Below are 16,025 nucleotides of genomic sequence, written 5' to 3'. Positions count from 1 at the left end.
TAGAGTCCATAACTTAAATTAAGCCTATTGTCTGCCACTAGATTTTTGGCTTCTCTTAATTTTGTTGCCTTCCATATAGGAAGTACATATTTACTGCTGTTTTGTTGACCAATGTTGATCTGGAATTGTTGAATTAAATTCCAAAGCCTCCTTTACCATTACAATTCTATAAACTCGAAAAGACTGTACCATTCACAATTTGGCCACATTAGTACTGAAGGACATAAAATGGCCACAGTGCACTGAGGTTATCACAGTAATTGCTTCAGCTTTACTTTGTCAACAATATCCTTGTTTGGCAAATATAATTTTCGTCTTTGGATAAAGTTTTGTCTGGGAACTTTAGCCAAAAGCTATTATGCTGCAGTAAATGGATTTTTAATAATATTTACTTTCTGGCTTTAAAACTCTATTAATTTCTCCACAGCTGTATTATATCAATCCAATGCAAACTAAAACCCAGGTTATGCGACAAGGCAAACAAAGAGCTTTTGTATGTTGAATACAAAGTGAATAAATTCTTTGTGTAATGTATTGCATTTCAGTTCACTAGACTGAGAGACTCTCAAGTTGTGAGATTTTCTTTTTCTTTATATCTTTTGTATAAAACTGCAGCAATGTAATATTGTGCATGAATGCACCTGAACATATCTGATGAAACATATGGAAGTTTTCATTGTGTAGAACTGTGCAGGACAGTTACACAAAACATGGGACAAAGTTTTAAATACTCATTCACTTATTATTACTGGGACAATTAGTGACAGGTTACTTTTTCGCTACACATTTCTATCAATAATTAGTGACAAGGTACTTTTGCTCCACACATTTCTATGGACAATTCATGATAAGGTACTTTTTCCCCACATTTCTCTGGACAGTTAGTGACAGGGTACTTTTTCCTCCATACATTTCCATGGGCAGCTGGTGATAGGGTACTTTTTTCCTATGCATTTCTATTGATAATTAGTGATGGATTACTTTTTCACCATACATTTTTATGGACAATTAGTGACAGGACACTTTTTTCCTATACATTTCTATGGACAACTAGGTAGTTTTTACCATACATTTCTATGGATAATTAGTGACAAGGTCCTTTTCCCCCATACATTTTATGGACAATTAGTAACAAGGTACATTTTTGCCATGCATTTCTCTGGGCAATTGGTGATAGGGTGCTTTTTCCCCCGCACAATTCTTTGGAAAATTGGTGATAGGGTACTTTTTCCCCACAGATTTTTATGGACAATTAGTGACATGGTACTTTTCCCCATACATTTCTATGGGCAATTGGTGATAGGGTACTTTTTCCCCACATTTTTCTATGTACAATAGTAGTGAGAGGGTACTATTTTCATAAATTTCTATGTACAATTAGCAAAATGGTACTTTTCCCCATACATTTCTATGGACAATTAGTGATAGGGTACTTTTCCCCATACATCTTTATAGACAATTAGCAACAGGGTACTTTGTTGCAATACATTTCTATAGACAATTAGATAGATGTGGGGGTTTTGCCACTTATACTTACAATCACTTATGAAACTAACCTCAAGTTTACATAGAAAGCATGGCAATTTTACAGCTGGATGATGTTTTTTTTGCCACTTACACTGCTTATAAAACAAACCTCTGTTTCGCAATAACATTCATATGGACTACATGATGACACGATGTAGCAATTGAATCTAACAGAATTCCATACATTCAAGAGATGATCAAGGTCTGCTTGTTATATCCCATATTAGCTATAAGCATCAAAGTCTGCTTGTGATATCCTATATTAGCTATAAGCATCAAAGTCTGCTTGTTATATCCCATATTAGCTATAAACATCAAAGTCTGCATGTTATATGGTATATTAGCTATAAGCATCAAAGTCTGCTTGTTATATCCTATATTAGCTATAAGCATCAAAGTCTGCTTGTTATATCCCATATTAGGTATAAACATCAAAGTCTGCATGTTATATGGTATATTAGCTATAAGCATCAAAGTCTGCTTGTTATATCCTATATTAGCTATAAGCATCAATGTCTGCTTGTTATATCCTATATTAGCTATAAGCATCAATGTCTGCTTGTTATATTCCATATTAGCTATAAACATCAAAGTCTGCTTGTTATATTCTATATTAGCTATAAACATCAAAGTCTGCTTGTTATATCCTATATTAGCTATAAGCATCAAAGTCTGCTTGTTATATCCTATATCAGCTATAAGCATCAAAGTCTGCATGTTATATGGTATATTAGCTATAAGCATCAAAGTCTGCTTGTTATATCCTATATTAGCTATAAGCATCAAAGTCTGCTTGTTATATCCTATATCAGCTATAAGCATCAATGTTTGCTTGTTATATTCTATATTAGCTATAAGCATCAAAGTCTGCATGTTATATGGTATATTAGCTATAAGCATCAATGTCTGCTTGTTATGTCCTGTATTAGCTATAAGCATCAAAGTCTGCTTGTTATATCCTATATTAGCTATAAGCATCAAAGTCTGCTTGTTTTATCCTATATTAGCTATAAGCATCAAAGTCTGCTTGTTATATCCCATATCAGCTATAAGCATCAAAGTCTGCTTGTTATATCCTATATTAGCTATAAGCATCAATGTCTGCTTATTATATCCCATATTAGCTATAAACATCAATGTCTGCTTATTATATCCCATATTAGCTATAAACATCAAAGTCTGCTTGTTATATCCTATATTAGCTATAAGCATCAAAGTCTGCTTATTATATCTTATATTAGCTATAAGCATCAAAGGGCAGGGGGGCAGAGTTTAGGAAGGACAGTGGATTTGTTGATGCATTTTCTAATAATTGCTGTACATCACACTTTAAGTACACAACAAATCGGTATACAAATAAATGAATATATATATGATATGATGATTTGTTACTGTAGACATAGTTTTCCTGGCACACATTATGTTATGATTTATTGCTGTAGACAGTTTTTTTGGGCAAATTATGTTATGATTTGTTATTGTAGACAGTTTTATCATACAAATTATGTTATGATTTGTTACTCTAGACTTAGTTTTCTTGGCACATTATATGATGACCTATTGCAACTGGATTCAAAGTTTGTCTTTAGGGCCTGAATTTCCCTCTCACTGCTTGTCATTATGGATTTAATACTGCTGAAATTTCCCTTGCCTTCTGTTTTGTACTCTACGCTAATCTGTGGAAAAGACCAGCAGTCTGATAAGCATCAATAGAGTACATGTAATATGATAAGAATTTGTTTTTAATTGAATTGAACAAATTCATCTTACAACCCTCCCTCACTATATCACCCTTCATTATAACACAGATCCTTTTGTAAGGTAGGTATGGTAAAGGATTCCATTTTAGTAGGTAATACTAAAAGTATATGCATAACGTACTCATTATAAGGCAGTCTCCATATAACATGACTCTTTTGAAATCTCCATACACCATGACTTTTTTCGAAGTCTCCATACACCATAACTCTTTTGAAGTCTCCATTCACCATGACTATAATGAAGTCTCCATATGCCATGACTCTTTTGGATTTTTCATTCACTATTACTATTTTGGAGTCTCCATGCACCATAACTCTTTTGGATTCAACATCCACCATGACAGTTTTGGAGTCTCTATACACTGACTCCTTTAGAGTCTCCATTCACCATGACTCTTTTGGAAAACATTTTAGTGTGAGATTGCTGTACAAACTCTGTGATTTTCATTGAAGAACATTATCTTTATCAGTATAAAGTGGGAATTTTATTAATCGTTTGCTTTTGTATAGACCAATGGTTCCCAACCTATGGACCTCCAGAGGGCAAACAGAGTTATCCCAAGGGATCTGCAAATTCACATAGCTTGACAGTGAGTCTTTCTCTTCCAGCCTGTACTATTAGCATTAGGGGGTCCACAAAATTTGTTAAAGTTTAAAAGGGGTCCTTGTACTCAGTAAGGTTAGAAACCACTGGTACCAGCTTTCTGTTTTTACCTGTTTACTTTTAACTTTAAAAGTTCTTTGTTGACGTGTCCTTCTAGCATCTTTAAAGGTCATGATATATGGCCTTAGAATTCTCAGCATGAAAATATTTGAATAGAATTCACAGTCCATTTCATATTTGAATAGAATTCACAGTCCATTTCATATTTGAATAGAATTCACAGTCCATTTCATTTTCATGGTATTTTGAATAATCACAATTACAAAAGCAATATAGGCATGGTAAAATGTTAGGATGAATTTTTAGAAGATTAATTCATAGGTGTTGAGTCGAGCATGGCATCAATCAGGGAGTGGCATTTTTACTGAATGTGGAAAGATTTCTGTATTGGGTTGTTCTGTCATCCCTCATTATAGTGAATCCATTTACTACCAGAAATGGAATATTTAAAAAATGCACATATCTTATCTTATTAAATCAAAATCATGTATTTTTTTACTTTGAAATCAGTTCTTTCAAATTTTTAATATAATTGATAAATCATTAATTTACTAATATTTGTGCATCAAAGAAATTTTTTTTTATTTTTTTATTTATACTGTTCCAGAACTTAACAGCATTAGTCATGTAAAATATCAAATGCAAGTACAGTTAGAAAATTTATAAAATATTCTTTTTTTTTATTTCTTATTTGCAACTTTTTTCTTATTTATAATGTAGCAAATGTAAATGTACACTAATGTCAGGTATAAAATGATAAATTACAGTCATATTCAAAATATTTATAAAAATATACTAACATTACTGAATGGTATTAATTAAATGAAATACAAGATTCTGAGAGAAAAAGGCGTACATTTTGTTTTTAATTGTCAAGCCTTCATTAGTGGAAAGCAAAAAATAGCAGTCACTTTTTCCGATAGAGGTAGCAACAGTGGTGGCAGTGCAATCATCAAATGTTTGGTAAGGTTTTGGTTAAAGTTGTTATTCCTAATCCCTATCATTATAGATTTCCATCATTTTTGGCATGATTCATTACAATGCTAAGGCAAATCATTTTATGACATGTCCATTCATTCCATTTACCTTAGGGTCAAGGTTGCAGTGATAGAACATTTGCATTAAGATTTTGGTTCAAATTTTTCATTAGCTGATATCTCTTAAACCTCTTGATAGATTCTCATCATATTTGGCATTAAATAATTATGAAGATAAGATAACTCATTCTGTGACAGGCTTGCTTGCACCTATGACCATGGGTCATGGTCACAGTCATAGAAAATGTATGTGATGGTTGTAGCTCTAGTTTTCTTATTTGCTTATACTTCATAAATGCTTCAGTGGATTTTCTATATTCTTAGGAATAATCTCTACAAAACTAAGACAATTCATTCAGAAAATGCACTCTTCACTTTGACCTTGGGGTCAAGGTCACAGTCATAGATAAGTTGTGGTAGCTTTTTGTTAAAGTTTTTTCATTTGCTTATATTTTCTAAACACCTTGATGGATTTTCCTTATAGTTGAGGTGTATCATGATGAAGTTAATACAATTCATTTAGTGACAACATTTTCACTTCTTCGATCTTGGGGTTTAGGCCATGGTCATATTTTGCACATAGGTTTTGGTTGAAGGTTTCTTTTCTTCATCCTCTTACATATCCTAAACCATTACTGAATTTTGTTCATACATTGGATGTATCATTATAATGTTAAGAGAGCTAATTCTGTGACATACTCACTCTCCCTGTTTGATATTGGAGGTCACATGCATTACATGCAGAGCTTGGCCTTCTTGGTAGATATAGACTTTTGGGGTGAAGCACAATCTCAAAAATCACTTGGGAAAAATCAGAAATATACATATTTTCTTTATCATCATCATTATCACTTTGAGTAGCAACATCAACACTACAACCACCACCACAATCATCATCACCATCACCACCACCATTGCCAACAACAATACAGTTACAAACACAACCACCATCACCAACACAAAACAACCACTGTTGCAGGTTACAATCAGCATCATCGCCATCATCACTGTTATTATCAACATCATCATTAATGCACAAGTTAGGAGTATCACACAGGGATTGCAAATGAGGAAGCTGTATCTATTGGAGCATGCTTTGTCAAACCCATGTCACTTGATGAGCCAGCAGTATGGAAGCAAGACATAACAGTCACTTTTCTGCCACTGACAGCAGTATCAATTGCTTCATTAGGCATTGGTTGCAGTTTTGTATTTGCGTAGATTTCCCATAATGCTTGACAGGAATCATTATGAAGGGTAGAAAATTCACTAAATTAAACTTTTTATCTTGAGATCAAGGTCACTCATATTGTAGCAATGACTTGATCGTAGTATGAACTTGCAGTCCCTGACCTTGTTGTGTTGAAGGAAGAGGCTTTTTTTTTTTTAGAAGGGACATTTTTCGCAGTAAAATGACCTTATGTTGATGATTGAGTTTAGAATTTCACTTTTTTCAGTTAGAAACTGACAAATTTTAGACTCTTATTCTACATGAAATAAATTGAAAAATAAGTGGAAAAATTAGAATGTGAACAGCGGTGAATACGTTTAGGAGATAGATTTGAAGGAGGGAAATAGTAGAAGAGGGCAGAGGAAAATGTACTAAGGAGGGAGAGAACCCATCTATTTCTCTCTTACTGGAGCACTGGTCATTACATATTTATTGTATTTCAAAACAAAAATGTTGACTTTGATTTTTTCTTTGACAGGTCCAGATGACAAGCAGCTGGTGGTCAAGTTTGCCAATGGGAAGACAGAACGTGTACCTGCTGATGTGGCAGTATGGATTCCAACACAAGTTTATGATCGACTGGCTCTGGAATTACAGATGCCAAAGGCTGCAAGGGAGGCCCTTATGGCACAGGAAAACTACCCAATGAACACATTAGAAGGTACATATCTTCAAATTTGGTGAAACTGAAATGTTTTTAACATTTTGATTCCTGCCAGAAAATCTTATTTATCCTTGTAGCCATGCAGATATGGCTCAATGATGACCCTTAATTTGCAATTTTGTTAATTCAGAAAAAGAAATTTTGACAGTTTCATACAATATTCGTGTAATATTATCAATATAATCAAGTAATATTTTAATATTATCAAGTATTAAACAAAATTATCTACTTTTATACTTTTTCATACATTTTTAAGAAAGCAGTTTGTTCATTTATCACTAACTGATGATCCAGGTACATGTAGCTGTATTTTTATGAATTCTTTTATCATGTTGAAGAAATTATCTGCTGATTTTTTACTAATTAGTCATTGATCAACTTGAAATGAAGTGATTAACTTCTGTTTTAACAAAGTTAAATGACAATTGTACAGATTGTTATAACCTTCAAGAAATATGCTCAATGCATGCATGTATTTGTACCTCACAAATTGGAAGACACTCCTCCTGGGATGAGCTGTGCCTTGCACTCCTTCTATTCCCATCTTCTCTTGGAAAAAATAATTACAGTACAAAATGTGTAGGTCTGATGTTATAATCTATCTTTGGGTGTACCAACGGTGCTGCTTGATTATTGATACAACCCGATTGATTTGATGCAAGCATGCTGCATGTAAATCAAATGGAAGAAATTTATTCAAAACCATTGTTATCTTGTTATTTTTCTGAAAAGAATCCTTATTGAAAGTTTCAAAAATGACCATATCAAGAAGATGTAAAGAGTGACAAGAAGTTGCATTAAATTGGGTGCTTGACAGTATGGTGAATGATGTATCAATGAAAAATCATTAACACTGTGACATTTTATTCTAGTATCCTGCACCATCTTTGTGCACCTCTGTTTTTGAAACATGAGACAGCAAAGGGGAACAGTTACTTACAACAGTCTCTAATGTTGTATACCATTGTTGTTAATCTTGTTTCAAATCTGGCAGTATATCAGCCTGTCATCTGCGAATTGCGAAATTTCAATTTGTGTGGTTGCCAGGTTTTTGTCAAGATCATTATTCAGTTTCCAATAAAAGCAGTTTCACAATTTGATCAGAATTTTCTGTTACTTGGTCTTCTCATTGTCAAACATCAGCTGGATAAATTACCATTTACTCTTCCAGCTGATTCCATCTATTTTTTTCTGTACTTTCAAACATTGCTTTTCGCAGGTGCATAGTTTTTAGTAGTGACCCACCTTGAATTGAAATCTCCTGATTTGAAGTGAAGTCTCCTGATTTTGAAGTGAAATCTCCTGATTTTGATGTGAAAGTCCTGATCAAATTGTATAAATCGGCTGATTTGATCTTTCTGGGTTGCCACATGCATATTGATATGTTTTGTTGCTCAGTTTTATAAAACCTTAGGATCTCAAGAAGATTACCAACATTGAATAGCAGTTGCAAAGCCATGCATGTATTAGAACCAGGGATTAACCTGGGACTGCAGTGACAGAAAGCAAGTGTGCTACCATGATGCTGTTTAACACTGCCCCTCCTGTCTTTAACTGAAATTAGCATGACTGAATTCTTATACTTCAAAGATTCTATTCTTTTGTTTTCTGTTTCTAGGTTACATGACATCAGGTCCCCATGCAGACCCTGAAGAATATGAGGAACCAGATCCTATTTGTCTAAATGGGGACCAATTATTGCTAGCCAGCCAACCCTGGAGGTACCCCTACTTTCCAGGACCACCCCTTCTCTTCAGAAAAAAGGAGTCCACTACCTCCAGAAAGGAAAACTTCAGTGAGAATGGCAGTGAGAGGGTTGTTCCAGGTATGCAAGATAAAAAGAAATGTGGGGGTGGGGGGTTCTTTATGCTCCTACCTATATAGAAAAAGAGGAGTAAATAGAAATCCTTATGTCCATCCATTCATCCAGCCAGATAGTACACAATTTCATTAGCAGAACTATAACACCATTTTCAGTGTATTCATATTTTTGCCATGAAACTTTGCAAATATCATTGTTATCAACTATAGATGTTTATTAATTGATAGATCAATAATTTGCTTTCTCAATTTTTAAAGATTCACTGCCCCTTTTGGCTTGCAAGTGAATGCAGTGTATGATAAAGTCTTATGTATGCAACTAGTCTCACATTTTTTTAATGGATTGCCATGGTGATGTTTATGCATATATAGACAAATCACTTTGCTCTCACAATTTTGTTAGAGTTATTGCCATACTATAGTTTAATGAAATGTATGACTCAGTCTCATTATTGCAACTACTCCTATAGTTTTGAATGGATTACAATGAAATGTATGACTTGATCTCATTAATACAACTAGTCTTATAGTTTTCAATGGATTGCCATGAAATGGTTGACTCAGTCTCATTAGCACAACTAGTCCTATAGTTTTTGATGAATTGCCATGAAATGTATGACTTGATCTTATTAGCACAACTAGTCCTATAGTTTTGAATGGATTACAATGAAATGTATGACTCGATCTCATTAATACAACTAGTCCTATAGTTTTCAATGGATTGCCATGAAATGTATGACTCAATCTCATTAGCATAACTAGTCCTATAGTTTTTGATGGATTGCCATGAAATGTATGACTCGATCTCATTAGCATAACTAGTGCTATAGTTTTCAGTGGATTACTATGAAATATATGACTCAATCTCATTAGCACAACTAGTCCTATAGTTTTTGATGGATTGCCATGAAATGTATGACTCAATATCATAAGCATTACTAGTCCTATAGTTTTCAGTGGATTACTATGAAATGTATGACTCAGTCTCATTAACACAACTAGTCCTATAGTTTTTGATGGATTGCCATGAAATGTATGACTCGATCTCATTAGCATAACTAGTCCTATAGTTTTGATGGATTGCTATGAAATGTATGACTCAATCTCATTAGCACAACTAGTCCTATTGTTTTTGATGGATTGCCATGAAATGTATGATTCGATCTCATTAGCACAACAAGTCCTATAGTTTTTGATGGATTGCCATGAAATGTATGACTCGATCTTATTAGCACAACTAGTCCTATAGTTTTTAATGGATTACAATGAAATGTATGACTCGATCTCATTAATACAACTAGTCCTATAGTTTTCAATGGATTGCCATGAAATGTATGACTCAATCTCATTAGCAGAGCTAGTCCTATAGTTTTCAGTGGATTACTATGAAATGTATGACTCAATTTCATTAGCACAACAAGTCCTATAGTTTTTGATGGATTGCCATGAAATGTATGACTCGATCTCATTAGCAATACTAGTCCTATAGTTTTTGATGGATTACTATGAAATGTATGACTCAGTCTCATTAACACAACTAGTCCTATAGTTTTTGATGGATTACCATGAAATGTATGACTCAATCTCATTAGCACAACTAGTCCTATTGTTTTTGATGGATTGCCATGAAATGTATGATTCGATCTCATTAGCACAACTAGTCCTATAGTTTTTGATGGATTGCCATGAAATGTATGACTCAGTCTCATTAGCATAACTAGTCCTATAGTTTTTAGTGGATTACTATGAAATGTATGACTCAATCTCATTAATACAACTAGTCCTATAGTTTTCAGTGGATTACTATGAAATGTATGACTCAGTCTCATTAGCACAACTAGTTCTATAGTTTTCAGTGGATTACTATGAAATGTATGACTCAGTCTCATTAGCACAACTAGTTCTATAGTTTTCAGTGGATTACTATGAAATGTATGACTCAGTCTCATTAATACAACTAGTCCTATAGTTTTCAGTGGATTACTATGAAATGTATGACTCAGTCTCATTAGCACAACTAGTTCTATAGTTTTCAGTGGATTACTATGAAATGTATGACTCAGTCTCATTAGCCATGAAATGTAGCAAATATTATGCTCATTATTTGAATATGCAGATAGCAACACATTTTTATTGGGCTCAACAATGTTTGCAAGAGTTATTGCCCTTGTTTATTTGCAGCTAAATGCAGTGTTACATAATCTTATGAATGCAAGTACCACTAGTCTTACAGTACTCAATGGATTAACATGAATCTTTGCACATGTTCTGGTTACCATTTTGACTTGATGGATTACCATGAATCAATGTACATGTTTTGGTTATTTCTGTGAATGTTTGTACATGTTTTGGTTATCTTTTGAACAGTTGTAATTTGAACTGTGTGGATTACTGTGAATCTAAATTGTAAATGTTCTGGTTATCAGTTTGGACTGTGCAGATTACCATGAATCTTTGTACATATTTTGGTTGTCTTTGGAGATGGATATACTGACAAATTACTGTCATCCCACAATTTATGCTAGTGTTACTACCCAACTTGTCTTACAGCTAATTGCAATATACAACATAGTCTTGTGAACAAAATTAGTCCAGCAGTTTTTGGTGGCACACTGTGAAGCTTGGTACATTTTATAGTCATCAATTTCATTTGTGCATACTGACCAATCACAGAGCTCCTGCAATTTATGTAAGAGTTATTGCCCTTCAGATTTGCTGCTGCATGTGGTACAGTAAAACAAAATATGGTCTCTCAAGACAGATGGTCTCTTACTGGAGGTTTCTTCTCAGTATAGCAGATTAGTTTGTGAATTGAGTATCTGGTCTCTCAGGACAGGTTGGGTTGCCTTTCTTAACTTTGGTTGTTCAAGACAGGTTTTATTACATGTAATAAAATATTATGAATACTACTTTTATCTGAAATTGCTTAGAAACATTGTGCATGTTATGACCTTCATGTGAATATGTGCATATTGACAAATCACTGTATTAATGCAATTTTTGTAAGAATTTTGCTTTTTACTTGCAGCAGGATGCTGTGTATATCAGAATATTGTGAATACAGTTAGTCTTGAAGTTTTCAGTAGATATCCTTGAAACTCTGCTATCTGTTACTTCTGAAGATGTTCATATCAAGAAATCACTCTGCCTGTAGATTTATTTTAGAGTTATTGCCCTTTTTATCCTGCATTGTAAGGCAGAATCATGGAAATTCAAGTCTTAAAGTTTTATGAATCACTGTCCATATTGTGGTCATCATCTAAAGTTGCACATATCTTGACAAATCTTTGTACTTTACATGATCTTTGCAAGAGTTATTGCCCTTCTTTACTTACAACCAGGTGCAATATATAACAGAATTTGTGTGAATACTACTACTCTTGCAGTGTTTAATAATTGCAGTGCAACTGAGTACATATTATGGTCATCATCAGAAGATATGGTTGTTGACCAATCACTTATACTCCTACTTCTTTTAAAAGAGCTATTGCACTTTATTTGACTGCAGACTAACCTCCATCAAGTTTTATGGGTGGGATGTAGAATTGGTGAGAGTAGATTTATGTTAGCAAATTGCACACCATTCCTCTAGTTTGTTTTTAATTTTACTTAGAAAATTAGTTTCTTATAGAAAAAAGTTTATTTTACATTAAGTTTAACAAAAATATATCCATTGATATATATAAGCATGCAAATGATTCTGAATTTGTGTATTTTTATTAGTATCATTTGTTTCCCCCAGCTGGTACTTAAAATCTCCTTTATACCAGTCTGACAAAATTGTCAATTATGACATTGAAACTTGATAAAGCAGTCTGACAAAAGCATCATTTATGAAACTTAAACTTGATATACCAGTCTGACAAAAAGACCATTTATGGCATTTAAATTTTACATTGGGTCTTTAAATTCATGTTTCATTTAAAGACTTACATAAAATTTTGTATATACCAGTCTGATAAAAGAAGTCATATAAATTTCACATTGGGTTTTTAAATTCATATTCCTGTTTCAAGACTGGTACTTAATTCATTGATATACAATTCTGTTAAAAATGTTAATGAAATTTTATTTTGAGTATTTAAATTTATGGTGTTTTTTTTAAAGACTGGTACATAAAATCATTGATATACCAGTCTGATAAAAATGTCATTCAAATTCTACATTGGGTCTTTAAATTCATGTTTCTTTTTCAAGACTGGTACATAATTCCTTGGTATACCAGTCTGATAAAAATGTCATTCATATTGTACATTGGGTCCTTAAATTCATGTTTCTTTTTCAAGACTGGTACATACAATCATTGATATACCAGTCTGATAAAAATGTCATTCATATTGTACATTGGGTTTTTAAATTCATGGTTTGTAGCAACCAGAAAGTTCACAAAAATGTATAATTCCCAAATTAAGTTAATTAACTGTATACACTACACCTGTGTTTTTTACTACTATGTACTGATAATCAATCATTTTATTGTATTTTTCTGATAATTGCCTAAAATCTCTTACAACTGCTTTGTCACTTTGCATTATTCCTTATGGACAATTAAAGACATTCGATTGAATTTATTTTTTCTCATTTTTGTCATCTAGGAACTAGCATGACTGAGAAAGAAATAAAGGAGAAGGTTATGTCTCAGCTAATGGAACACAAGCTTGTTTTGGATCATCCTGAGATGGAGAAGGGAACTTCATTAAAGGTGCAAACTGATCTATCTGATCAAGATAGAAAATTCCTCCATCAGAGATTATTAGAGTTAGAGGAGGAAAAGCAAGAGCATGAAAGAATTTTGGAGTTGCAGAGAGAAATAGCACGTCTGAAGGAAATCCATAGGTTGGAAGGTTTAGAGTTCAAGAAAGAGACTGAGAAGCAGAGAGACAGTAAGGAGATACAGTATGATAAGGAGAGATTACTGGCAAAGAGAGATAAACAGGAGGAGAACACTTTCAAAAAGTCTGTATCATTTAGTGATGAGAATGAAGAAGATATAGATAGGAGAAAGCCAAAGAAAAACCCTGAATTGTTGGAACTTGAAAAAGAAATATTACATGAGAGACAGAAGCAGTTAGAAGCTGAAAAAGAAGAACGTGAAAGGCTCTTGGAAATTGACAGTGAAATTGCACATCTAAAAAGGGTTTTGAGATCAGAAAGACCAAGAGAGCATACAGAGGAATATAGAGAGAAAATGTTTGGAAAGAGATCAAAGCAAGAGGAAGACACTGTTAGAAGATCTGTCTCATTTCAAGATAAGGGTGATGAGATGCAAGATGAAGAGAAAATGGACTTGTCTGAGAAAGAAAGTGGACTGGGAACTTTGGAAACATCTACAGAACAGGGTATGATGTAAACTGTATTAAAACCTATTTAGCACCATGCCCTGTATCCTTTGTACCCATTTTTTGTTTCTGGCCTTCAATATGCACTCCACCCTTATTGTTTAAGATCGATGCCTGGTCATTTTTGTTCTGGTACAGTGACCATTTTGGGCAGGCATGAAGTCTCTGTACCTTGTTGTTTATGGTATGCAGCCTAGATTATAAACATCTATAAAAAGAAATGTTTGTAAATGAAAGCAATGGCTTTATTTATTAAGACTGGAATCAAATACTAGTAGCTGCATATACTGAGTTACAGCCTATCATGCGCTGAAAAATGGCGTATTCCCACCACCAGCAAACATTCAACAAATAATTCTCAGGGCTTGCATATACAATCACCTGCATCTGCAGTAGTGATGTTTTTTTCTTCTGATTTTGGCAACAAAAATGTGAGTTTGATGACCTTTTCTCGTAAATTTTATGACAGGCTTGCTTTATTTTGAGATGACTCTGATGTTACATTTGAAGGTTAGTCTGGTAAAATAATTGCCTGTATTCATTAAACATTTTTGATACACACATCGTCAGTTTAATAGCCTCCTATTTTTTGGCAGAACTCAACGACAGAGGTGTTAATACTGACTCCAGTCTACTGTTCCACCAATACCGCCAACCTGAAGGACGTCCCCCATGGCGAAAGTACTGGGGAAGTGACCCTTACAAGGCTGTAGGGGCAAAACTGTCTGCAGGATCAGATCCTTTTCGGGAAACTGCCCTTCAAGCACCGCTTGAAGCCAGAAACCAGTCACATCCATATATAGGTATTGCGAATTGAGTTACTACTAAGATAATACCATATATACTCAAATAAAAGTTAGATAAAAAGTACAAGCAACATAGACCCATATCTGCCCTTGCATAGATGCTAGCAGATCAGGGTCTTCATCATTTGTTCCATTGAAAAAGTCCTAAAAGACTGCATAGACCCCTATCTGCCAGCACATTACTGGTCAACTAGGCTGGGTCTGTGTATTTTGCAGGTGGATCTGACTTATATTTAAGTATATATGTTACATGAAACATTGTACCATTAATTGTATCACTTAACAGTAACTACAAAACCTTTATAAAAAATTATAAAAGTTCCCAGATATCAATATATAAACTGTGAATCTGTTTTTGTACATAAAAATTAAAAAACTTGAACTCTGCATAATTCAGGAAAAATTAAATTGCTCAAAGTTTACAAATGCAATAAAAAATTAATGAGAGAAATTAACTGAAAAATTTGTTTTCTCAAGATAAAAGATAATTAAATGAGAAAAAGAAATAATTTTTTTATATGATTTTGCAAGTAAGAACAAATAAATCCAGTTAATAAATCCTTAAAGATGATGCATGCATACAATATATGCCTTAATAAATGCTTAGATATAATGCATGCCTAGAAGATGTACCTTAATAAATACTTAGACATAATGCATGCTTTCAAGATATACCTAATAAATGCTTAGACATAATGCATGCATACAATATATGCCTTAATAAATGCTTAGATATAATGCATGCCTAGAAGATGTACCTTAATAAATGCTTAGACATAATCCATCCATACAAGATATATTTAAATAAATGCTTAGACATAATGCATGCTTTCAAGATATACCTAATAAATGCTTAGATATAATGCATGCATACAAGATATACTTTAATAAATGCTTAGACATAATGCATGCCTAGAAGATGTACCTTAATAAATGCTTAGACATAATGCATGCCTAGAAGATGTACCTTAATAAATGCTTAGATATAATGCATGCCTAGAAGATGTACCTTAATAAATGCTTAGACATAATGCATGCCTAGAAGGTGTACCATAATAAATGCTTAGACATAATGCATGCCTAGAAGATGTACCTTAATAAATGCTTAGACTTAATCCATCCATACAAGATATATTTAAATAAATGCTTAGACATAATGCATGCTTTCAAGATATG

The 16,025-nt window shown here is 33.4% G+C and overlaps 1 protein-coding gene across 1 annotated transcript in view; it reads left to right on the top strand.

Annotated features, from left to right (window-relative positions):
* Positions 1-16,025, top strand: part of LOC149786533 (uncharacterized) — a 56,188-nt gene that overhangs the window by 20,775 nt on the left and 19,388 nt on the right. The window contains exons 4-7 of the mRNA XM_089977037.1: positions 6,698-6,880; positions 8,502-8,708; positions 13,300-14,043; positions 14,640-14,846. Coding sequence (XP_089833163.1) covers positions 6,698-6,880; positions 8,502-8,708; positions 13,300-14,043; positions 14,640-14,846 — 1,341 coding nt within the window. The remainder of the gene's footprint in view (positions 1-6,697; positions 6,881-8,501; positions 8,709-13,299; positions 14,044-14,639; positions 14,847-16,025) is intronic.

This window comes from Sinohyriopsis cumingii, chromosome 12 (genome assembly GCF_028554795.1).
Source record: "Sinohyriopsis cumingii isolate HCF-2022 chromosome 12, ASM2855479v2, whole genome shotgun sequence".
Classification (NCBI taxonomy): Eukaryota; Metazoa; Mollusca; class Bivalvia; order Unionida; family Unionidae; genus Sinohyriopsis; species Sinohyriopsis cumingii.
The sequence above is the reverse complement of the archived record's forward strand: the minus strand, read 5'-3'. Positions and strand labels throughout refer to the sequence as shown.